Source organism: Lampetra fluviatilis, chromosome 2, assembly GCF_964198595.1.
Source record: "Lampetra fluviatilis chromosome 2, kcLamFluv1.1, whole genome shotgun sequence".
NCBI classification, from domain to species: Eukaryota; Metazoa; Chordata; class Hyperoartia; order Petromyzontiformes; family Petromyzontidae; genus Lampetra; species Lampetra fluviatilis.
Window position 1 is genome coordinate 8,695,645 of NC_136276.1, and position 25,056 is coordinate 8,720,700.

The 25,056-nt window shown below is 48.7% G+C and overlaps 1 protein-coding gene across 6 annotated transcripts; it reads left to right on the forward strand.

Annotated features, from left to right (window-relative positions):
* The first annotated feature begins 583 nt into the window (after nucleotides 1-583).
* Nucleotides 584-23,084, forward strand: PPIG (peptidylprolyl isomerase G). 6 transcript variants are annotated; one of them, XM_078867945.1, is made up of 18 exons: nucleotides 584-819; nucleotides 2,015-2,089; nucleotides 2,746-2,845; nucleotides 2,973-3,047; nucleotides 3,235-3,342; nucleotides 4,528-4,572; nucleotides 5,347-5,434; nucleotides 8,053-8,082; nucleotides 8,930-9,069; nucleotides 9,219-9,444; nucleotides 10,408-10,539; nucleotides 12,549-12,636; nucleotides 12,794-12,957; nucleotides 13,335-16,883; nucleotides 18,036-18,161; nucleotides 19,414-19,479; nucleotides 21,489-21,575; nucleotides 22,847-23,084. In XM_078867945.1, the coding sequence occupies exons 3-18, from the start codon at nucleotides 2,788-2,790 to the stop codon at nucleotides 22,959-22,961; spliced, it is 5,097 nt and encodes a 1,698-aa protein (XP_078724071.1). In that variant the 5' UTR covers nucleotides 584-819; nucleotides 2,015-2,089; nucleotides 2,746-2,787; the 3' UTR covers nucleotides 22,962-23,084. The 6 variants fall into 6 exon arrangements, with proteins under 6 accessions (XP_078724071.1, XP_078724080.1, XP_078724099.1 ...); XM_078867954.1 differs by lacking the exon at nucleotides 2,015-2,089; XM_078867973.1 differs by lacking the exons at nucleotides 584-819; nucleotides 2,015-2,089; nucleotides 2,746-2,845; nucleotides 2,973-3,047 and adding an exon at nucleotides 4,862-4,886.
* Nucleotides 23,085-25,056: the final 1,972 nt, after the last annotated feature.

Consider the following 25,056-nt stretch of genomic DNA (forward strand, 5'->3'; position numbering starts at 1 on the left):
CGACCCCCCCCACAACCCCCCCGACCCCCCCTCCACCATCCCCCTGGACCACCCCCCCGACCCCCCCCCCACAATCCCCCCGACCCCCCCCCACAACCCCCCCCCACAACCCCCCCGACCCCCCCCCCCACAACCCCCCCCACAACCCCCCCCCCACAACCCCCCCGACTTCCCCCTCCACCCCCTCTCCACCCCCTCTCCACCACCCCCCCCGACCCCCCCCCTCCACGACCCACCCCAAAGGCGGGCGATGACGTAATCAACAATTGTATTCCCTACAGCGCTTGGGCGCCTGCGTAAACGTTCGCGGGCCAATCGAAGCGAGGCGCGCGTGTGCGCTCTAGAAAATTAAAAGCGCCTAGTAACGCTGCCGTCAGCAGCGCGGACATGACCGAGCAAAACTGATATTTTATTTTAAAATCCGCATTACAATCGCCCCGAAATAATCCCACGTTTTTATCTCACTTCACAATAAGCAACTATTATATATTTCAATATATGAAAAAAAAAACGGTAGGTGACGTCACACGCGTAAACGGCTTCCGGTGCCGCGCGATTTCCGGGGAGGGGTCAGGGGGGTCACCGTGGGGTCACGGCGGGGTCACGGCTCCTCTCGCCCCTCCCCGTGGTCGTTGCGAGGCCATCACCGAACCGCCTCGGACCGTGGCAAATTCTCCGTCGTAGGTCGATCGATCGACTGATCGATCCCTCGCTCGCTCCCGATAAACCGGAGGTGGTTGCCGTCAGCCAGCTCGGCTGTCTCGTCGTGAATTTGACGGATCGGCGGGGCGGGAAGGCGCGCCGAGTGTTCGGACGGAGGTAAAGAAAAAGGCGGCAGTGGTTTTGGGCCTTCACTTTTGTACAGTGGGGACGTGGGGGGAGGTTTCGTCTTGTTGCTAAAACTCGGCACAGTTGTCCACTGCTGCTGTAGCGAGGCAACGGACTCTTTAACCACCGGTCATTGTCAGCCTGTCGTCCGTCTGGAAACGTTCTCACAATTCAATGTTTACCAGGGACCGTGGAATAATGTGGGGAGCGGTGGTGCAGCGGTTAGCGCGCTGTGCTATGAACCTGGCCACCCGGGTTCGATTCCCGCTCACGGCCAACACCCAGTGACGATTATCTGAAACGGTACCGGGCATCTGACGAATCTGTTGATTGTTTGTGTTGGGAGTGGTGAGTTTGTGGTGCTGGCGGAGTGGGCTGAGAAGGGGGAGAGGGTGGGCGGGGGAGTCACTCCACAGTCACATGCCGGGGTCTCTTGACTTGTAACATTCATGAAGGTGGACCATTGCATCAAATGCTGCAGACTGGCTCGCTTCTCTTATTGAATTCTAATTGTCTTCACTTTGAAGAGTTGATAGTGATGATGGTGATGTGACTCGGCCATCCTGGGCATTGTTTTGTGTTAAAGAGCTTACGATTGAGGACCCTGATGCTTTACCAGATAAACAGTTTTGAATTCTAGTACGGCGTACCGTTTTCTTTACTGATAAATTAATGTTTACATGAGCTAATTGATATATGTGAAGGGAAATATGTTTACGATACTGAATTGGTGGAGGGCTCGGTTCATTATTGGGAGTGCACTTTGCACAGAACGTTTCATAGTTGCAAAACGTGTTTTTGGGAAGAAAAAATGCATATTTAATTTCACTTCCCTTTATTACATGAGAAAAGATGCACTATACAATGCCTTTTCACCCTTATACATGTCTTACAGAAAGGCTTTTGTCGTGGAAAGATGTATCTTAAAGTAGTCAACTTTTTAAAAGTAAATAAATGTTTTTCACTCGATAATTTAAGAAAAATATCTTCCAAATCTATACAGTCAAAGTTTGTGGGGAATTACACACTTACATAATGTATGTTTTATTTTGAAGAAAAACTGCATTTTCCTAGAAACTGTGAACTGACCTTCGTTTCTCAGCTATTGTCACTCGTTTCTCCACAGCTTGAAGTTCTTTTGTAGAAAATACGTTTATTAAAGCTTCTCCATCCTTGTATTCTAGAGATACCACAGTGCTGCCAAAATACATCCTCGATGGACAGTTTCTGACAGTGTGGCCCCTTCAAGTTTCACACATAGGTACGGCTTGTCATTCCGTCTTACTAAACACAACATTCCAAACGATCTTTTTCTTTTGTACACACCATTTCACGCTATGCTTAAGGATTATGTGGTCAAACTCTAAAGGACAGTGCAGCTGAGTTAATTCTAGCAGGGAGCAACTTGATTCACTTGTTTTTCTGTGAGTGCACATGGGAGTTGACTGCCATGCAGTCACTGCAAACTGAAAGCATTCTGGGAGCACTGTTTTATTTTGAGCCACATTCTACTCTTGAATATCCCACATTTACAACTAAAATCGGAAATTGTAATCGAGTCAAACCATTCTGTGGATCAGACAGCATCACGGTAAATGTTGCCACAATAATAGTTGAGTATGGCACTCGCTGGGCTCGCGGTGTTCTCACGGCTGACGCTTACCAACAGCTGGCCCCGTCTATTCGTGGCCTGACCTGCCGTTAGAGAATGCGTACACATGAACAAGACCCTTACTTCCCCTTCACTGTCAGAGATAACTTCCTGCTATCGATTCTGTTGCCTGTGTTTAGTCCAAGTGCGTGCGCACAGATGTTAAGTCGTGAAATCTTCTGTGCGCAAAGTGTTTTTATTATGCTGATGTTGCTTATTCACTAGTGTCATTCCGTAAAGGATATTTTATTTTTCTGGAAGTTTAGGACGTCGAGTGTCTTTGGCGGTTGTGACGCACATGGTCAGTCATGGGTATGAAGCAAAGACCAAGGTGCTTTTTTGACATCGCCATCAACAGAATCCCTGGTAAGCGCACCCTACTCAGAACAATATCACTGCATTTCGGTGTCAACCAGTTGCATAGGGGTCCTCTGTTATTTCTTTCTCTGAAAAGTATGTTAAACATCTGCGGTTTGCTTTGTGCCACCAACAGCTGGGAGGATCGTGTTTGAGCTGTTCTTTGACGTTTGCCCAAAGACTTGTGAAAACTTCCGATGTCTATGCACAGGTAATGATAGTTACATCCTTTGCATAGCAGTGAGAATAACTGCCACCCTTAAGTTACATTCCTGATGATGCTGTGACAAACCACTACTTTTGTTCATGTTCTTGCAGTCATAAGTCATAATTTTTTTCAAGTTGTACATTTAATTCTCAAAAATTTTTGTCATAAAAAGTGCAAATTATTCCTTCAGGTGAAAGAGGAATTGGGAAAATTACTCGGAAACCCTTGCATTTTCGAAGCACCTCATTTCACCGCATCGTGAAGAACTTCATGGTGCAGGGTGGTGACTTCAGCGAGGGTGAGTTTTCTTGGAGGGGTGTTTTTTGTTGTAAGTGGGCATATTGTCATCTTGCATTCGTTCATCATCAGAAGAAATGTATCCACTGCTAGATGAAGGCCTCACTAAGCTGTGGCTCTATCTCATGGTCCTGTTATGTGACAATCCATCTAGCACTTGCACACAAGCGGAGTTCATCTCTCAATCTCTGAGGTGGATCTCCTCTAAGGCAAATTTCCTCCTTTACTGCCACTCTGTCCTTAGTCTCAACCACAGAATTCTTCCCTTCTAGCGACGTGTCCTGCCCAAGCCCACATTTCTTAAGCCAATATGTCTCTAACTTGTGTATCTACCGTAATGTGCTGCCATCTCTGTCTCTCTGCAAATTCAAACATGCATATCTCATGCTTCTTTGCACATTTTTGTTACTTTTCCATTATCATTGTCCACGTTGCCAATCTACTAGTCATTGGCTACAATAACACCATTAATAGAGATATATTTCTGTATTTTATTCCAATTTTGGTTTCAACATCGTAGTCATTATTAGACTAAAAATCAATTGTAATCTCTTCACGATCTAGGCGAAACACTTTCCAACATGTTTTGCTATCGAGCAATGTCGTTCACATGACAGTGAAACTTGAATCCCTTTGTAAATTAAGTGAAAGACCTCATTTCATGTCATGAGGTTTTTGTGCAGTCATTGCTGACCATAGTGAGACCATAAACTGACGATACCTGATAACCCAGTTTAACCACAGGTTGGCTGAATCTGGATATGAAACCAAGATCTTATCAGTGCTGGCTTGGTACCCTAATTCTTGAGTCGCCCAACCACAAATCTTCACTCTGTTCTTATTCTTATACAAAGACCTGCCTATGACCAAATGACCCGAATTGCACCCGAACTCATCAGATTGTCAAAGCTAATTACCAATGACTGCTGTTCATAATAGGTGCTACAACTGGTGGGCAAGAGAGGGCAGTGCATCAAAACACATTTTTGTACTGTGTTTTTATGCGCCCACATCTATGCTCTGCCTCGAACCCACATTGACGAGCGTTTGTGTTTGGTAAAATAGCTCCCAATCCTTGCAGGGGGTGGGAAGGCATTCATTCAGCAGTGGATTAACAAATGGCTGTACATGTACAGTATAATTACAATGTTTTAAGAAAATGTATTTGGATTGCCATTGTCTGCAGGCAATGGGAGAGGTGGCGAATCAATTTACGGCGGTTTCTTTGAAGGTGAGTTTGCCTTGCTCCATTACAGCTGCTGGCTGCAATTGACACTGTCAAAACATCTCCTATCCTCACTTATGCACACAACACATGCGCTAGCGTAAATGAAATGGATGTATGTTAGTATTGGTCGGTGCATATCCTCAGCTGTGTGTTTAATATCTGGTGCGTGCGCACAGTCTAAAGGCCATTACCAGCGATGGTAGCTTTTGTGTTAGGTGGAAACTTCTTAGCACCTCTGACATCTGTCTGCCTGTTTCACCTGAACACTCTTAACTTATTGTTTTATTTATAGACCGATGTTCTTTGCATTCCACAAGGTGAGTACAGCACATAACAAAAAACTGTGTTCTCAAAAAAATGATGTTTGAACAAGAGGTAGGTTTAAACATGTTCAACATTAACTAGGTCATCTGCCTGGCAACTTCTTATGATGCGAAAAATACCAAATTAACACTTGCGAGTGCCAATTTTGTCTTAAGGCTTGAACGTTTACAATACGTTTAATTGAGTCTCTTGAAATATTGGATCGACGAGTCTTTATTAGCGCGCTTGCTATGCCGATGACCTTTGTTAGAATAAATTAATTGTGAAATGTTTCCATTAAAAAATGTCAATACTTTAAATTATGGAGAAGAAGGATAGACCTATCTGTAACCTAATTAAGAATGGGAAATGATTGTAGTAATGGACAGAATTGCATTACTATTTCTTTTTTAAACATGTCAGGGCTCAGTCGACTTGTTTTTTTGACACAATCACGTTTATTTTGGCACACAGATGAAAATTTTCAACTGAAGCATGACCAGGAGTTTCTGCTCTCCATGGCGAACAGGGGCAAGGACACCAATGGCTCCCAGTTCTTCATGTGAGTGGTGTATGTGGCTCGTGGCCATGTGGCCACACCCAGCGTGTGGGCCTGGTGCCATCCCCACTAGTCGTTGGCCTCGGCACTGTGCAACTAACTGACTGGTCAGCTGGCTGGCTGGCTCATTAGTTAGCTAGCCAGCTGGCTAGTTGATTGGCGGTTTGGAGCGTTTGATCACTAGCTGGCTGGCCCATTAATTGATTCGCTGGATGGCTCCTTAGTTCACTAGCTGGCTGACCTTTTCGTTAATTGGCTGGCTCGCTGGCTGATTGACTTTTCTGTCAGCTGGCTGTCCAGCCAGATGGTTCCTGTTATTATAAAGTGAAGTTGGTAATTTTAAAGGTGTTTCTTTTGTGTGTCTTTTCTGTTCATGAACTGATGATTATTACGCGCTTCAATAATTGTTCTGTTATGGTTTCCTTGGCTTAAACAGATGCAAGGTTTGAGTAAAATGAGATGGTGGCAAACAGTAGGATCCAGACATGTAGCTGCCACAAGGATGTTATGTTGTACACGTTGTTTATTGTATGTTATGTACCAACTATTCGTCTTTCTTCCACCGATATCTTGCTTTACTAACAGTTGTCTTCTATCGTGTAGATCCAACCGTGTTGCTTTACACCATTTCCAGGGCCCTGCCACAGTTGAACTCTGTAGCTGCAAAACCACAGTTGCTTGATGTGTGACGTGAACTGGATACCAGTAACCAGTGGGCAAATTTGCCTACAAGTGTGTGTCTTTGTTCAGCGATGGTGCAGTAGTTCACACATTGCACGGCAACCCCGGAGATCTGGGTTTAGTTCCTGGCCATGGGTAGATAACACTAGTGACAAGTGGTATCTAAACCTGTACTGGACCTCCCCTTAGCTTTTACTTTAGTGGGGTGAAGGGTGTTAAACAGAACTAGGCAGACAAAGACTGCTGGGCATGGTTCTGGCCACACCACCTCAAGTGTATATGGCTTACCTCAGTATGAGCCCACGGCTGTTTGAGGTTGTAAATCTTTTTTAATTTCATGGACTTGTGATCCTGAATAGTGACATTTGCGCAGCAGGCGGCAGTGAATATTTGAAATACCTGTTATATACCCACGTGTGCCTGGTAAATATATACCAGATACACTCTCTTTTATAGGTTTTTAGCTGCTTTGCTCATGTATAAATCGGTTCACACAAAACACCAGCGAAGTGTGGGCCCCTGGAATTGGCATTTGATAAGCTGTGGAGTAGATTAGTTTGTGCATTACTGGGTGGTGTTCCTCTGAAACTCCACAGCGTGAAAGAGAAACATGCCAGCTCTGCCTTGATTTGAAGCTTTCGTGACTGCAGGAATCCATACTCTTTAATTCTTTCGGTAAAGTCACGTAGGTATAAAATAAATTACGACGTTTCGGGCGCAACACAAGCGTCCATCATCAGGTGGGAAAGCTACCTGATGATGGATGCTTGTGTTGCGCCCGAAACGTCGTGATTTATTTTATTTCATACCTACGTGACTTCACCGAAAGAACCAAAGAGTATGCCAGCTCTGGTTTCTCAGCTTCCTGCTGTCAAAGTTAGAATGGTATGTTGGCTTAATCTGAGAAAGGGACAGCTTTCCAAAAAAATCACATCAACTCGTTTTTCCAAGAGCTGGAATGTGCCATTACAAGCTGTGGGGGTTGAGTTGGAGCCAAGACTATGTTAAGTTTTTGAATTTCTGTCAGGAATTGTACCTTACGATTGCTGTACTTGAATATGTGTGCAAATGTTTACATTACATTAACACTTTTTTTCTGGTGTTAAAATTTCTCTCTTGCCATTTTTGTGTAAAATTTGCAGAATCATTGTTACCCCCTCTGCTATCAAGGTAATGTACAGGACTTCACACCGATCCGATGCAGTTTCCTCTCAGTTCCAGACATTGAAATTCCATTTTCCTCGGTGACCCTCTTAATCAGTAGCAAATGTCACAGCTGAGATGCGCCCCTTGAGCCCTTGCTCATGGCTGGCATGCCTTCCACTCCCGCGTCGCTGCATTGGCTGCATTTCCTCCGATATCCGCACTTTTAAAAAATTGTTTTCAGCAGTTAATGTACTGCGTCATCTTCATTACACAACTGTGCACTAATGCGTTACAGATTTATTTAAACTGGCAATGGATTTCGCATTTTCGGACGTCACTCAGTAGCCACGGTGGCAATGTAGCCTGCAAAAAATAAATCCAATGGAGCGGTGAACCAGATGCGGCGTTGTGGACATGTGTTTTGGCGTGCGGCGTTAAAAGCTGTAATGCAGCACAGCGCGGAAACGGATGGCTTGTGTGAAGCAGGCAGGGGCGCTTTCCGCTCAACCTCGTATGTCGATTCCACCTGTAGATGACGGTCGCGGTCCAAATTGCGTTTTGTCTCGTGAGTTATCGGACACGTCTCCGCGTTTGTGCCGTGCGATGCTGGAGGCGAAAGCTCGGAGAGTTGATCTGTGCGTTTGTCTCCCTCTTTTCCTCCCCCTCCTCCCCACGTGCTCTGTGGCCACTCTCCATTCACACGCATGCACTGACACCCACACACCCTGCCTCGCCACCGCACGCGCGCACGTGTGCCCGTGTTGATCCGGTCTACGCTTGACTGACCACTGCAGCACCACCAAGCCGGCCCCTCACCTCGACGGGTCAGTGCGCTGCCACTTGCTCTATTTTGTGCTGAAGCTTAAATGTTTTGGCCTTGTTCTTGACGCCAACCTATAAATACAGCAGTCACTTTTCTGTATGATCACCTGTTTTCGAATGACCATTGGCATTTATGGAAAGTGCTCGTAATTTAGCCAATCTCACAAGATATCGGAGAGGTTGAGCCTGCATAGTAATTAGGTGTGAAGCTAGTTCAGAATATTAGGTGTTATAGGCTCGGCTGTGATGTGGCAAGTACATGGCAATACAATATTGGCTTCTGTGCGGAGCTTTGAGCATTATAATCTTTAGTAATTATGGTACTATATAAATTAAAATATTTAATATTGTCTAGTAAAGTCTTGTCTTCTCACATGCCAAATACTAATTCATGTAATTGGCCAAATGTCCCAATGCAGGACAGTCTTAAAAATAGTCTTGAGACTCGGTGGTGCTTTCCCATTTATATAAATTACGTAATTATTTGCATCATGCTAAGACTGCAGGGTGTGGAACTGGGGCACGGTGGTTAGCGCATGACACTTGGATCCCAGCAAACTGAGCTTGATTCCTGGGCACAGCTAAATTCAGTGGCGAGTGATATCTAAACCTGTCCGCGGTCCCCATTCCCTCATAATAAACCGACACTGACGAGCATGGCGAAGTTTGGTTCACCCCCAAGGCCGGCATGCTGGAGACATCCAGCAGTGGATTGACAAAGGACTGTAAATTCTTATTCCTAATATGGGAGGGAGATCACTTTTCCCTATGCATTACGCGGGGGCATATGTTGTAGGTTCAGTAAACGGTCAACAGTCCGAGGACACGATCACTTTTTTTTCGCCGCAGAGAGCACGTCGTGTTCGGACGCGTCCTATCCGGCCAGGACCTCTTGAAGGAGATTGAGAACCAGAAGACGGATGCCAACAGCCTCCCGTACGCAGACATTCGCGTGGTGCATTGCGGAGAGGTCAACGAGCAGCTACGAGGTGCAGGTCACGTCGGTTACATGCTGGTCTGTCGTTTCGAGCCTCCTGGAAATTATATTCTGGAAAGATAGCCTTGTGACGTCGGCACGTACATCACCCGAGGTCCACCGGACATTGTGACTCAAACGCTCGCTACCGTGTGCCAACAGGCGAGAACGATGGGCTCCGTACGGGGAGCCGCGACCGCCACTCGTCCCGCTCGGCCTCGTCCCATTCGGACTCGGACAGCGAGGCCGAACGGGGGAGTGGCGTTGCGGGCGGGACTGGTGGGATGCGAAAACGCAAGGCGGTGGATGAGGACGTGGCCTCCAGGGGTGCAGACTCCAAGCGCCCGAGGCCTGCGCACTGGGCGTCCCGGAGATCTTCCACCGGGAGGTGGGTGACGGCATCGATTGTGTGTCTGAGCTATCGCACATACGGTACTTGGTCGTCTCTCCCCTACTCCTCCCCGACATTTCTCTCTGTCCCAGCAGCTACTGTTTCCTTCACAGCACTAGTACAGTTCACGCTCAATTATAAATGTGCATATTATCCAGATTGTCGATTAAATTTGCACCATTTACAAAGGCACTGATTTAATTATTGGCTGCTCGTCACTCGTTTTGCAGTCAATGCCCACGTGTCTACAAAAACATTGATATTGACATCACTGTCATGCTGTGAATGTACAGTAAACATGTCCTCATATAATATAGGCCAATTTTGTGAATTTTGTATAGAAGTGGAAATATTACTAAGAGTAGTTTTTATGTTTTTTTTATTTCAATCGTTCATGAAGAGGGTAAGTAAACCTTCATATCCATCCACGAATAAACACCTTTTTTACATAAGACAGTGATTAAAAGTGCAATATTCCCAGTACAGCGATAACAATTGTACAACACACCACTCAAACAATTAAAGAACAACTTTAGCAGTGGTGCAAAAACACATGCAACAACATTTGGAAAAAGGCGGTTGGCCAAAATTTTTGCCTATTTTTTTGTTGTGCTGCAGGGCAGTGTTAATGGCGAAGTTGGTGAGTTTGAAACATCGTATTACATCAAAATACCCCCCAGAAAATAATCAGTTCTTCTAGATACATAGGCTTGGTATCCCGGCCTGTCCTACACAAATCTGAGAACAATAACTGAAAGTCAACTGCAGAATTACTGCACCATAAACGGACTGGCTTTGGCCTTCATGGAAATAGTGGGGTTTTGTTAATGAAAACGGATATACAGGAGCACTCCACTCGTGAATTAACTCAGTATTTCTAGACACTGTGTTCGTGGATGCAACACAGTGCAGCAGTCCCTGTCAATGATGCTCTTCGCCTGTCCGCTTCCGTTTGTGAAGCTCGTCGAGCCGCAGCTCCGACGAGGAGCTGTCGTCGCCGAGACGTCCGCGCCGCACCGTGCAGCCTGACCTGATCCCCGCCGTGCCGCAGAATAGTTTCCTGCTGCGGGGGAACTCCAAGCCCAAGAGCAGGTGAGCGAGGCATGGGGTCATCTAACCACCAACCCATCCACCTAACCACCCACCCATCCACCTAACCACCAAGCCATCCACCTAACCACCCACCCATCCACCTAACCACCCACCCATCCACCTAACCACCCACCCATCCACCTAACCACAAACCCATCCACCTAACCACCAACTCATCCACCTAACCACCCACCCATCCACCTAACCACCAACCCATCCACCTAACCACCAACCCATCCACCTAACCACCCACCCATCCACCTAACCACCCACCCATCCACCTAACCACCCACCCATCCACCTAACCACCCACCCATCCACCTAACCACCCACCCATCCACCTAACCACCAACCCATCCACCTAACCACCAACCCATCCACCTAACCACCCACCCATCCACCTAACCAGCCACCCATCCACCTAACCAGCCACCCATCCACCTAACCACCCACCCATCCACCTAACCACCAACCCAGGCACCTAACGACCAACCCATCCACCTAACCACCAACCCATCCACCTAACCACCCACCCATCCACCTAACCACCCACCCATCCACCTAACCACCCACCCATCCACCTAACCACCCACCCATCCACCTAACCACCAACCCCTCCACCTAACCACCCACCCATCCACCTAACCACCCACCCATCCACCTAACCACCCACCCATCCACCTAACCACCAACCCCTCCACCTAACCACCCACCCATCCACCTAACCACCCACCCATCCACCTAACCACCAACCCATCCACCTAACCACCCACCCATCCACCTAACCACCCACCCATCCACCTAACCAACAACCCATTCACCTAACCACCAACCCATCCACCTCACCACCAACCCATCCACCTAACCACCCACCCATCCACCTAACCACCAACCCATCCACCTAACCACCCACCCAGGCATCTCCCCACCTACCCAGCCACCCACCTGGCCAACCACCTTCCCACACTCCATGAAAGCACGACACATAAATGCATGATAGAGGGCCAGAAATTGAAACATTTTTGCCCCAATTGTCCATGTAGATATCCCTACTAAACTAACTTCCCTCAATTATAACCAATCTGAGCTAGAACTTATCTTACATATGGTGGCTAAGTTGGGCAAATTTGTTGTATCCAATGGTGATGTTTTTTTAGGTTGTGAAATCTTTTACAAATATATTTTTTAAATGCATCCTTTCTTTGGATCCACTTTTGCAAATTGAGCAATTTTTTATTCATTAGGCCAGAAGTTTTGGTACTTCATAGCAAGAGCCCAACCATAAGAGCAGATAACAGCTCATGGAATGTAGAACTGTCCATCTTCAACAGAGGCAACATGGTTATTTTTACTGGTAGCTGCATTTTTTACATTCATTCACACCTTTGTGATGTCTAACAGATGTTACTCGCCTTGTCACCCCCCACCGCAAATGAACACTTAACTCGAAGCTATATCCTAACATTGACGCAGCCACAACGTGTCTTTGCTCAACGACAAGACCTGTGCATTGCACAGCCAAGCTTAATCACATCGACACTATTATGGAGCAGGTGTGGCAAGACATAGGTATTGCCTAGTGATTTGGTGGGAAATCTTTATACCCAGTTTTGTAAGAATACTAATGTAATGTATTTACCTGCAAACCCTCACGTTACTTTTTAAGGAGGTTTCTGCTTTGGGATGTTGGGCGAATTTCATTTATGAGTGTTGCATAGAGGAAGAAACCAGAGTACCCTGTGAAAAACCACACATAGGTGGGGATAACACTCAAAGGTCTGAACAGACAGTTCACAAACCCAGTTGTTGTACTGGTATTTTCGTATCACTTCCACAGCCCAATGGGTTTGAGAAATTCACAAATCTGAGCATGATCTACCAATCATTACCTCTCAAAGTGCTGGACCATGGGCATGCATCACCTGCTCACACCCATGATCACCTGTAATGCCTTGCACCACTGTGCGATTCACTGTCGTGATGGTTAACGTACCATGACCTCTCCTTAGTGACGCCCTGCCGGGCCGGGGCAAGCCCACCCAACACCAGCCGGCCGTTTCCAAGTCTGGCCGCAAGATCAAGGGAAGGGGCACTATGGTGAGTGATCGCCGGGTCAACATTCCTCTCCAGACAATCTCGTCAGTGCCGTGCCTTAAGACTGTGGCAGGAGTGCCCGCAGTCCCTGACAGTGTTGTGTATCCCTGCGCGTGCGTAGCATTGCCACGGTCCCTGACGCTGCCCTCTCTGTGCTTAGCGTTATCGCACGCCCTCGGGCTCCCGCTCGGAGTCGGAGGCCGTCGCTGGCGAGGTGGAGAGCTGGCGCAGCGAGACCCCCCCGCACTGGAGGGAGGAGATGAACAAGACAAGGAACACGGCACCAGCACAGAGCAGCCAGGGCCGCTGGGCTAAGGGTGACAAGTATGTGGTGGCTGCTGGCACTTGGCACTGCTCATTATGGAGTCTTGTGTGATCAAGTGAGGTGTCAAAGTTTGTCATCAGCATGCGTCAAAGTTTCTCATCGGCAGTGTGGTGGTGTATGGTGGTACAGTGTGGTGACACTACGTTGCTCTGTGGTCGTGGTGGTATCATGTAGCGATGTTCTGTAGTGGAAGCCCAGTGTGGCAGTAGAGATGGTGTGTGCCTGGTGGTGTTGTGCAGTGGAAGTGATATTGTGTTGTGGTTTACAGTGTTGTGTGTGTTGGTGGTGTTGTTATTAAGCTGTGAGCTTTCACAGTGATGTAGCTGTGATGGACATGAGGGTGGACATGAGTGACTCTCTTGTCGCGTGCGCTCAGGCTGGCAGAGTACGAGCGCAAGGACGAGCACCGCTCCCCATCTCCCTGGTCGCACGACGGCTATGTGGAGGAGCGCGGCCAGCCAGAGCACAAGAAGAAAAAGACCAAAAAGGCAAAACACAAGAAGAAGAAAAAACACAAGAAGGATTCTGAGAAAGAAAAATCTCCAGCAAAATCCATCGAGCCACCCTCCTCGCAGTCCAGTCTGAGGTCCGATTCCGTTGACAACCGAAAAAAGACTTCACAGCCCCTTCTCCAAACCCCAACAGATTCCAAGGTTTTAAAGAAATCCAGCGACGCCACCGGTAAAACACTCTCGGATCGGTCACGAGATATCTCGAGTTCAAGGTCACGCTCCACGTCTTTATCACCTTCTTCACGTTCGAGTTCGCAGTCGAGCTCCCGGCTGTGGTCTCGCAGGAGAAGCTACTCCACGTCACGCTCCATTTCCCGCTCGCCGTCCCGCTCACAATCCTCCACCAGACCCCGCCGCTTCCACTCGAGCCGCAGACGTTTCGCCAGGGCTCACCGCGGGTCACGCTCCAGCACGGGGTCGCGCTCGTACTCCAGGTCGAGGTCAAGGTCGCGCCGGCGGTCGTACTCGCGGAGGCGGTCGTGCGGGCGATCTTACTCTCCCCGCGGCCATTCCTCCTACTCCTCGCGCTCTCGCTCGGGTTCACGGGCCAGGGTGGCCCCCTCCACAGCACGGCCAGCTGCTCCCCAAAACCCCGTCGCTGTCAAAGCAGCCGAGATTGCCAGGGTGCTGGCGCCCGTGCTGGTGCCGACGGATGAGCCTGCGGCACCTCTGCCCCCCATGAGTGACAGCCCTCCGCCCTCGCGTTGGAAGCCGGGGCAAAAGCCTTGGAAGCCTTCTTATCTCAACACCAAAGAGTCTCGTGGCAGTGCCGCGACTTTCCCTTCCGTTGTCTGGCACCCTCCGCTGGCTGTCGAGGGCGACAAGCAGACGGCCCTGCAAGCGCCGCAGAAGCAGAGCGTCGCCTTGGAGTCGGAGATTGAACTGGATGGACAGGTGCTGATAGAGGAAGCGCAGGGCATGAAAGAGAAGCACAGTCCTGCGAGGGTGAAGACCGCATCCAGGTCGCAGACGAGATCACGCTCCTCCTCCGTTTCCATGTGCAAGGAGCTCCACATCTCGTCACGCTCCAGGACGGGGTCCCCATCGCGATCGGACGCGCGTGCCAGCTCCAGGTCTCCGTCTCACTCGTGGTCCCCTGACTACAAAGCCCACTCTCTGTCCAGCTCGACGTCCTCCTCAGACTCCAGGCGTGCGGCTGTACGAGCCGAGCCCACGGAGCCGCAGCGGCCTGCAGTGAGTGGTGCCAAGGAACCTCCCCTGTCCGAAGGGGAGCTCTCACGCTTGTCAAGCCGGCCGTCCGACGTGGACTCCGCCTCCAGTGGGGTGGCGTGCCTCAAGCGCAGGAAGAAGCCGAAAGGCCTGAGGAAGAAAAAGAGCAAGAAGAAGAGGTCCCACCGCAAGAAGCAACAAAAGGCAACGAACGAGAGGGAGGGCAGTTCTGCGAGCGCAGATTCAGGCCAAGCTGAATTGTGCCCCTCCCGTTCCAATGGCGACAAGAATACCCGGGCGCGCCCCGCCCCAAAGCCTGTGGGCAACACCGAGAAGGGCAGAGCACATGACAGTCATTCGAAAAAAGATGGCGACAAAAAGAAGAGGAAGAAAAAATTGGCAGAAAAACCGAAGGGAACGTTTCACTGGCAGCCACCACTCGAGTACGGGGAGGAAGAGGAGGAAGAAGTGGAAGAATCGCGTGGTGACAGTCTGGTCACAGCAGCTGGCACCAGTGACAAACAGGGTCGAGGAGAGGGCAGAACTGATGACATGGTGATCGAACAAGTGTCTCGTGGTGCTGATAGCGGTGGTGGTGTAGTTGGAGTTGCGGCGGCGGCGGCGGTGGTAGTGGCCCATCTTGAGGCTGTGAGCAGCACGGACGTGCGCGTTGAAAGTGGAGGTGGCATCCCACCGACAGTTGTCGGTGCAGTTGCCCCTGTAGAAGAGACTGCTGAGATTACTCAAGAGAAACGCTCAGCATTGACACCTCCGATTGACGAATCTGTTGAGGAGTTTGAGAAACTTGAAAACGTAAATGGCGCAACTGCAGACCCGGATAAGTGTGTGCATCAACTGGAGGCAGCTGATGAGCTCACGGAGTTGAATGTAGCCATGCCAGATGAGGTAGGGCCCATGGACGTGTCACCTTTGAAGGACATTACAGAGCACGCCACGGCCACCTGTGTTAGAATGTCCGCAGAGAACGTACCGGCCAAGACCTCGGACCCACACGAAAGTGTCTCCCTGTGCACCAAGACGACACCTGAGCCCGGTTGTGAGCTTGCTGGTGAAGGCTCGTCACCACGCGCAATTACACCAGACGCAGAGGGAGCCGGAGAGTACGCGAGCAGTCCGTGTGTGGACCCTCGCAGGGGACACAGAGATGCAAGAGACACTCCACGCGAATCTGTCACAGAGCAGCCGAAAACGGTGACGGCCGCCAACGTGGGTGCAGCAGCGAAGACGGAGGAGCGACAAGCAGAAGCAGCAGACAGAGTGGACGAGAGAGAGGAGGATGCGATGAGCCTGGATGAGGATGTGTCGTTGTCCGTGGTGGAGGTTCATGTACCTGCCCTCCAGGTGGAGGGCATCAATCTGGAGCCAGAAACTCCTTCGCCTGCAGTGTATGTCATCAGTGACGCCGTCCCAGAGATGAGGGCAGTGGCGTCCACCATTTTATCGGACAAGTGGAAGCCTGTGAAGGAAACCCAAGCGGTCTTCTCTGTCGCCACTGCCAAGGCGGAGAGGGCAAACCGAAAGACGCGTGCCGGCATTGGCGCGGGCGGAAAAGCCGTGCTCAGTGGAATGGTTTCTGTCGGCAATCTGAAATGGAAACCTGTGGAGGGACCAAAGATTTACATATCGCCCAAAGTGGCGGTGACCAACTTGCCCGCCAATTCAGCCAGTGCTGGCGTGAAGGAGGAACCCGAAACTCGGTCGGACAAAGTGGTCGGCGTGGGTGGGCAGCCCCCCCGAGTGGGTGTGAAGCCAGTGCCGGGCAGTGGAGCCGCGGCACCCAGCCGGGAGAAAGCGTCCACAAGGGAATCCTCGCGGAAAGACTCGTTGAAAGTTCTCGACATGATCAAGAAAAAAGCGGTGAAGCCAGGCTCGCTCTTCGACGAGCTCAGCAAGACGATGAAGCAGCGGCGACATCAGCGACCGCGAGCCAAGTCGAGCGACGGCTCCAGCGACGAGGAAGACAACGATTACAACGACGATGACGACGGTGGTGGCGGCGGAGGAAGCGGCGGTGACAGTGTCGGCGGTAGAAGTGGCAAGAGGGATGGCAGGAAGCGGCGGAGCAGCAGGCGGAGCTCGAGGCGGCGCCAACGACGGCCGGGGCAGAACAGCGGCAGTCGTGAGAGTTCCAGGAGTCGCAGGGCGTCGCGCTCCAGCCGCTCCAGCAGCTCCGAGTCGCGCTCTCGCAGCCGATCACGCAGCCGCTCCAGATCCTCGCACGGGTAAGAACCGGCCGTCGGGAAAACGATCGCACCTAAAACCAGTGGATGGTGTGGTGAGGTGCTCCCCTCCACTGGTGGCTCTGAGCCAGTCTTGCAAAATCCACATTCACAAAGCGGTTCTAATTTGATCATTCCCAGAAGGATAATGGGTTGAGTTGACCCGTAGCCAGGCTTTTTATTCACACTTCCAATTTGGGATTCCAGCACGATAACCACAGAATTAGGGAGCATACGTAGAGCGGTTACTTAAAAGTACACACAGTTAACTGTTGATTAATCACACTACTGTAATCGGGGATAATTAGGTTTCTCAGTTAATAGAGCAATAATAAGAATTCTATTGGCCATCGAGGAGAAAGAGAAGGTATACTGGTGAGAGGAGTGAGTTGGTAGACCTGAGTGAGAGCAGGGACTTGGCTAGGTCCACTAACATACATCAACATACACCCACATCAAATCTTACATGAATCCATTATAAATGTTCATTGTTTTTCCCACACTGTGTACATATGAAACACCTGTAGCAGGGGTCGGCGACCTGCGCTCCGGAGCCGCGTGCGGCTCTTTAAAGACTGCTTTGTGACGTTATGCACATGTAATTGCGGCTCGTGAAATATTTAGTTTTTTACCAAATTCGAACAAGATTGTCTCTTGTTATTTTGGTTACCGACCGCTGACCTGTAGTCTAGATTTATACCTCTATAAAGTAACACAACTGAATATAGAATTGTACCACCGGAGTTTCCAAATATTCACTTCATCATAGATACCAGTCTAGATTCAATTATATATCGCAATATATTTATAAACTTAACAAAGACCCATTGTTAATACACTGCTGCATGAAGGCCTCGCCATGCCATGTTCGTTATGGGGGTTGTTTATCAATACTTGACCATGCTGGTTCAGACATCACCACTGATATTAGCCGTAGCTGGGATTCAAACTCAGGATAGGCAGGTTCATAGCGCAGAGCATTCGTCACTGTACCACGAAGGACACACCGCTATAGATTCACACTGGAGAGTTTACATGCGCATTCTATGCTAAAGATTTTTTTTGTATCAGATTGTGACCCCCGTATAGAGCCAGTTCATGGACTTGGGCAGGAGCGAATTGTTGAATTGTCACGTCGCTCCCGGCGTGGTGCAGGTCGGGTCGACGCCACGTGGGCAGCAGCCGAAGACGCGTGCGGGGACGCAGCCGGAGGAGTTGGAGCCACGCTCGCTCGTGGAGAAGCTTATCCAGCTCTGACCGCAGCTACCGGCGCCGCAGGAGGTGAAGTGGGAGGGGGAGGGGTCCGTTCAGGTGGAGAAAGTGGGTAGTAGGATCTTGGAGCGTGGTAATAATATGCTTTCCAGGTATAATTGTCCACTAAGCTACTTCTTGTTGCTTCGTGAAGCTGCAGACTTTTGTGACCCCTTTATCAACCATCGCTGATCAGCAAACAAGCAATAAACGGTGGCTAGGACGCAATACGGACTGTTGCGGTTACACACTGTACTTGTTGTGGGGGTATCAGGAGATGTAATTTTCCTGGCATTTAATGCACAGTTTGCCACCTTTGTAAAAAAAAGTTAAGGTTTTCGTTATGCAATGTTCAATTTGACTACTGTCCAAGGGTGTTGGCTAATTTTGTTTCTTTCCATAGACGAAGCAGATTCAATGTGGGTCAAACAGTCTTGTAATGTGCGTCAAAACGCATCCAAAGCGATTTGTGGCAATTGTAACTGTTCATGGGTAGATTTAATTATTTAGCCCTTGCGACTATACTATACTTTGCTGCCATCTGACCCTCGACGTTGAGCTGTAGAACCCAGAGTGTGGGCCCAACGTCAGTGCTGCTGGTGGCGGTGGGGAGACCAGGATTCGTAAAGTTGGTCCTCGCAGAATTCGGTCCACTGCTTGGATCCCGCACCTCCGATTAGCATAGGTGGCCACGTACGGTGCGAAATAATTTCAACATACTTACACTAGCTTCAGAGGGGGGACCCTGGTACTGACAAGGAGCGCGACGTGAATGTAATTACATTACCCCCCAAAACGGATAAATGTGTCTATGTTGTGTGTCTCTCTCTGCTTGTGTGTCTGTGTTGTCTCTCTCTGCTTGTGTGTCTGTCTGTGTGTCTCCGTGTCTGTGTTTTGTCTCTCTCTCAAATTTAGTTCTACCTGATGACGGTTGCTTGTGTTGCAATCGAAACGTCGGACTCTATTATTCAATTTATTTTCTTTCTCCGTGACTTTACCGAAAGAACCAAAGGGATACCTAGTTCTTGAAAAAAAAATGTTTAAGCTTGCATGGTGGCTTGTAATTCACCATTTTCGAGGTGTGGGTTAAAGGATTGTGTAGAGATTTGTGCAACTCTCAAACTTTGCTGGCATATGAGTGTCCAGGAGATGGCAGGACAGCAAGCGGATCCTTGACCTGTCTGTACAGAGGATCTTTTGCGTGTTCTCCATTATGCGAGTGGCGGGTTTTCCCCTCGGTACTTCGGTTTCCTCCAACGCGCGCCTGTCGCTGTCCCCGCAGGTCGTACAGCCGCCACTCGAGGTCACGGTCTCGCAGCCGCTCCCACAGCCGCCGCAGCCACTCGAGGTATCGAGTTCTCGCTAAAACTCGCCCGTCAATTACCGGCACCACAGCACCACCAGCAGCAGCCGCCACCACACCAGAGTGACAACAGTCACCGAATGCACTGGCAGCACCCACATCAACATAGCACGAATGCCAGCATGTAAATTGGAAAACGCTGTCACCACACTGGCAAGCGCCCACAGCACCGCACGGCATGCTCATGAGCTGCACCGCGCCAATGTGACCTGTTAACTCAAAGCCATTGTTGGCAAACTGGGGCTTGAACACCTTTAAAAGAGCCCCATGAATTGATCTGGCCCTGTAGTGATGTCCCACGGCCCATGTGCATTGCTGTCATGTCCACAGTGCACATTGTGATCCAACATAGTCGTTACTTTGGTCTTGTAAACACAAAGCCCTGTGCGCTCTGCATATTTAAGTAATGTAAGCGCTTTGATAATGATTAACACCAGGCTAGCTTGTGCACGCACTGTTCCGATCATTTGTGTAGACAAACAACATTGCACTCTGCTCTTACCAAGAGCGAGTGGTTGTGCCGTTGCATTATGAGCAAAGAGAATGGGAAGGGTCACCCATGCCAGTTATGTCTCCAGGTTCATGAATGTTGAAGCTTGATATCACTCTCAAGCTCGGCTTGAGCAGATATGATTTTTGGCCCAAACCACCTGAAGACAGTACCTGACATCTATGAGGTTCTGGTGATGATTATCATATTGGTGGCGATGAATGAGAGGTTGATGAAGTTGGTAATAGAGGGAATGTTGATGATGAAGAAAGTGTTGAAGATGGTGATATCTACATGGCAGCGTTGGCATGGTGGCTAGTAGGCATGGCCATGATGATTGCTCATTACGATAATTATACATGTATAGAATCATGCCTGTGACATTGCCTATTTAACATTCATCGAAATTATTAGTGTTACATTTATGCCAATGAAGTGAACAATGCTTTACTAATTAGATGAAATTTTATTTAAACAATACAAGTGAGGTGGTAAAAACGAGAATTGATAAATATCTTCATCTAGTGCAGTGGTTATTAACCTTTACTGCAGCCTTGTACCTCTTTGGTTTTCAATCATAAATAAATGATAATGTTATTATATTCATAGGTTTGATGAAACGAAGTAGTTGTATTCTAGATTTGAAGTTTTACGTGACTGCAAGGGTCCATACTCTTTGGTTTTTTCGGTAAAGTCACGTAGGTAAAAAGTAAAATAAATAAATTAAATCACGACGTTTTGGAGGCAACACAAGCTTCTGTCTTCAGGTGGAACCGTCACAGCAAAATTACTGTATATGTATAAAAAAAAATAACTTGCCCGTGCTTAATTTGTGTTTTGATGATTTACCATCTAAATAAATCTGGCATGTCTCGCACCCCCAGGGGGTGCGTGCACCCCAGGTTAAGAACCACTAATCTAGTGGTTAGTATAGTCACTGCATTCCCAATCAGCAGGATCTACCTCCACCCACACTCGTGGTCATGGCCCCCCAAATACTCTTCTCATTTTGAGATACCCCGTCATACTCCATGTCAGGTTTAGCACAAAAAAGACGACACAAAACGCAAATAATTCTTAACTTTTAGATCAGCACCTACAATGTGTCCCAAGTTGTTCTGCACGAGTTGGAAGCTTCAGGAATGAGGAAAACACTTTCAAAATTAGAGGCACGCCATTATTGCTCTGTAGTGACATCGATGTAACATTACTCCCATATATTTGAATAAATCGGTGGAGTGATGTTCCTGGATTCTGCCCATGTGGACTCTTTTACTGTAACTTTGAAGTGTTTTTTTTCCCCAGTAACAAAGCTTTGAACCCATGTAGATCAGTCTAGCACACACAATATTAGTGTGTAGCTACAAGGTAAGAGCTGCTTGAGCAAACGCTCCTGTCGTTCAGTATTTGGGAGTCTTTGTCTTTGCCCCCCCCCCCCGCGCCCCTGGTCACGTGCTTGTGTGCGTGTGCACGGTCGTGACTGACTCGCACCATCTCTCCCCAGGCGCTCCTACTCCTCCCGCGGCAGCTACCGCAGCACGAGCCGGGGTCGCGGCCGCCGCAGCTCAACCTCCGACAGCGACAGGTCACGGTGCGTGATGGCACGACGCATTCCTCCACACGCGCTTCCACATCACACACTGATAGCAGAGCAACTTTTGAACTCGCTCAGCCGATCGTCAATACTGTCTGCAGCGTGTCTGGGTGTGTGTGTGTGTTCATCGGGGAGCGGTAGTGTAGCGGTTTGCGTGCTGCGCTACAAACCTGGCGACCCGGGTTTGATTCCTGCTCACGGCCAACATCAGTGACGATTATCTGAACCGGCCCTGGGCCTCCCCTAGGTCGACTCAGCCTCAAAGGAGTATCTGGTGTGATGTATAAACATTGCCACTAGGGAGACAAAGGCGGCCGGGCGTGGTGTTGGCCACCCACCCCCTCGTTTGCCGTGCCGGCCTTTATAGGTGCTCGCTAACAGCACTTGCCCCTACAGTCTGTTAAGGCTATACGGGGGATCTTTGTCTTTGTTCATCGGAGCTGTGGCGCAGCGGTTAGCGTGCTGCACTGCACACCCGGTGACCCGAATTTGATTCCCACTCACGGCCAACATCAGTGACAATTTTCTGAACTGGTTTTGGGCCTCCCCTAGGTCGACTCGGCCTCAAATGAGTACCTATTGCAGTGTGTAAACATCGCGTGGTGCTGGCCACCCACCGCCTTGTTTGCCGTGCCTGCCTTCATAGGTGCTCGCTAATAGCACTTGACCCTGCAGTCTGTTCAAGCTACACAGGGGATCTTTGTCTTTGCTCATGGGTACGCGAGTTTGTGGGTGGGGGAGGATTTATGTAACTGGCTGTGTGTGAATGCAAGTGTGTGTGTTTGAATCTGTATCCGTGGCTATGTGTGTGTGTTTGTGCATGTGAGTAGCTGTTATGGCATTGTTTGAATGGGTGTATGTGAGTATGGTAGAATTTGTACTTGCTTGTGTGTTCAAAGAGGTCATGCAGTGGTTGTTGCACTGCACTACAAACCCAACGACCAAAGTTCACTGGCCGCTTCAATCATTCGCTTTCAGCATTTCAAATATTCACCAGGATACTCTTGAAACCATCCACTCGCTCCATTCACCAACCTCAGCATGAATATATAGACATTACCAGTCTACCCCTCACCATACAGTAGAAGAAGATGAACAGCACTTCCCCCAACAGTTTGTAATGCTGAACAGATGCGATCTTTGCGTAGACGCATGGATGTTTGGTGGTGTGAGGCTCCGAGGGTCTATGGGGAAGCGATCTCCACCTCAATCCGCTGTACCATGCTCTGCGATGAGGTCTCGCTGTTAACCTGTGCCTCTCGTTCCAGAAGGAGCAGGACCCGCTCACGCTCCCGTTCTCGCCAGACATCGTCGCGTTCGTCCAGCGGCAGCAGACACGGCTCCTACAGCGGCAGCGCCAGTGCGAGTAGCCGCTACAGCTAGGACGAGCGCGGAGTCAGGGGAGCTGGAGGGTTTTAGCGGGTGCCGTTTGGGTTCCGTGTGGGAGAGGGAAAATATACGCCGGGCGAAACCGTGCCTACACCGCAGCTGGTGTGTAAAGTCAACGGGAACTACATCCTTGAGAGTTGCACCACATCGTGGGAGTCGCACTGCGGCGCTTGTGCCACTGGGTTAGATGCACAACAAGCAGGTGTCCGCCACAAGTAACGTACATCGCGAGAGACTGAGCACTGCACCCTGGGTGTGACGATCTTGCGCCGTGCCCTATGCAGTCGCACCACTCCTTGCGGACATTCACACAACACTCTGGGCACAATTACGCCACACCTTAGACAACCACTTGCTCGCGATACCCTGCGGACAGCCACACAACACGATGGGTGGAATGCATTATCCTGCGCGCTGGAGTCGCGCACTCGAACCAACGACTCACGGCGCAATGGAATCCATGCAGTGATGACGCTGCTGTGATGAGCAAACTTATCGGTTGGATCACACCTCAAAGCTCTCCTTTCAGAGGTAAAGGGAAAGTGTCTTGATGTTTTTTTTTTAAATAAATGCTGAAACAATATTAACATCTTGTAAAATTCAAGGCACTGCAAATGATTGGTGGTGGTGGTGTGTAAAGGGAGAGAAGCAACAAAGTGATTTTACAACTCGAGGAAATGTTTCAAGAATTGTAATTTTATAGCAGCCAAGTTCATTACTTTGTCACAAAGTAACAATTATCACGGGGAAAAAACTCACGGGGAAAAAACTCACGGGGTTTGCTTCTCCACCTTGTTCATGCGTTTCATAAAAGCCTCAAGTTCTAAACGTCAACACCGCTTCAATGCTGCAGACAAGGTCACTTTCCCTGCCCGATTCGATGCCTGTGCAAGCGTTAATCATGCACGTGACTTGATTTGTTTCGATCCAGTCTCAATGCCAACCGTGGAACGCTGCATCATGCGCCGTCATTTTACGGCTAGTTTATGAGGCTGCTGATGTTTTGAATGTATTGCTAGACTCGGTGAGCAAAAAAAAGGGGAGACCAGTGTAGAATCTTGTTTCCTTTGCAGGTGATGTTGGCCAACATTGTAAAATATCAATGTAGATCAACATTAATCTTTGGTTCTTTTGGTAAAGTCATGTATAAAGAGAAAATAATAAATTAAATACTAGCATACGACGTTTCGATTGCAGCACAAGCAATCATCATCAGGTATAAATGAAATCGAAACAAATCGAGTATACAACTCTGTTGTATTACATTTCTAAGTATACTAGATTTGTGTTTCTATTTCATTTATACCTGATGACGATTGCTTGTGTTGCAATCGAAACGTCGTATGCAAGTATTTAATTCATTATTTTCTCTTTATACGTGACTTTACCGAAAGAACCAAAGAGTAATTCCTGCAGTCACGAAAGCTCCAAATTAAGTATAGATCAACATTGTCAAATGCCAATATAGGCGAGGCAAGAATAGGTTCAAAAATGTTTGCAGCGGTCATGCCAAGTCTTGTCTGACAGCTAATATAGTTTAATGTCATTAAGATGGGGAGTAGTAGCCGTGGACTGAAGTGTGGTGAATATAGGCACACAGTACATTACGGTGATATAATTATTCTTGTAATCTGTTACTTGACAAAAAACTAATTTGTATTCACACTAATAACACAACTGAATTTATTGCATCTAGCACACAATATATTGTATGTACATACACGTATGTACTGTATGTTACGGAATAGCTGGCCTATTGGGCCCAGAACAACTTGAGTCTTTTAATTTTGAGAATAGTTTCCAGTATGTGTTAATTATGTTGGGTGTGTACTGTACTTTGTTGTAAATTCACCAACACCCTCCGCAGAAACCTCGTTTTCCTCTTTTGAGTGTTATCCCTGCATATGCTTGGCATTTCTCCAGCTCCTCTGGTTTCTTCAATGTCTGGCTTTTTCATACTCCGTGAAAGAGTTCGACTTTCCTAGCAGGCTTCCTAAAAAGTAATTTTTGACTGGGTGAAGACTTTACTGGGTAAATATTAATTATTACTAAGCATCCAACACCATCTCCTTACGGTGGGATGATAGGA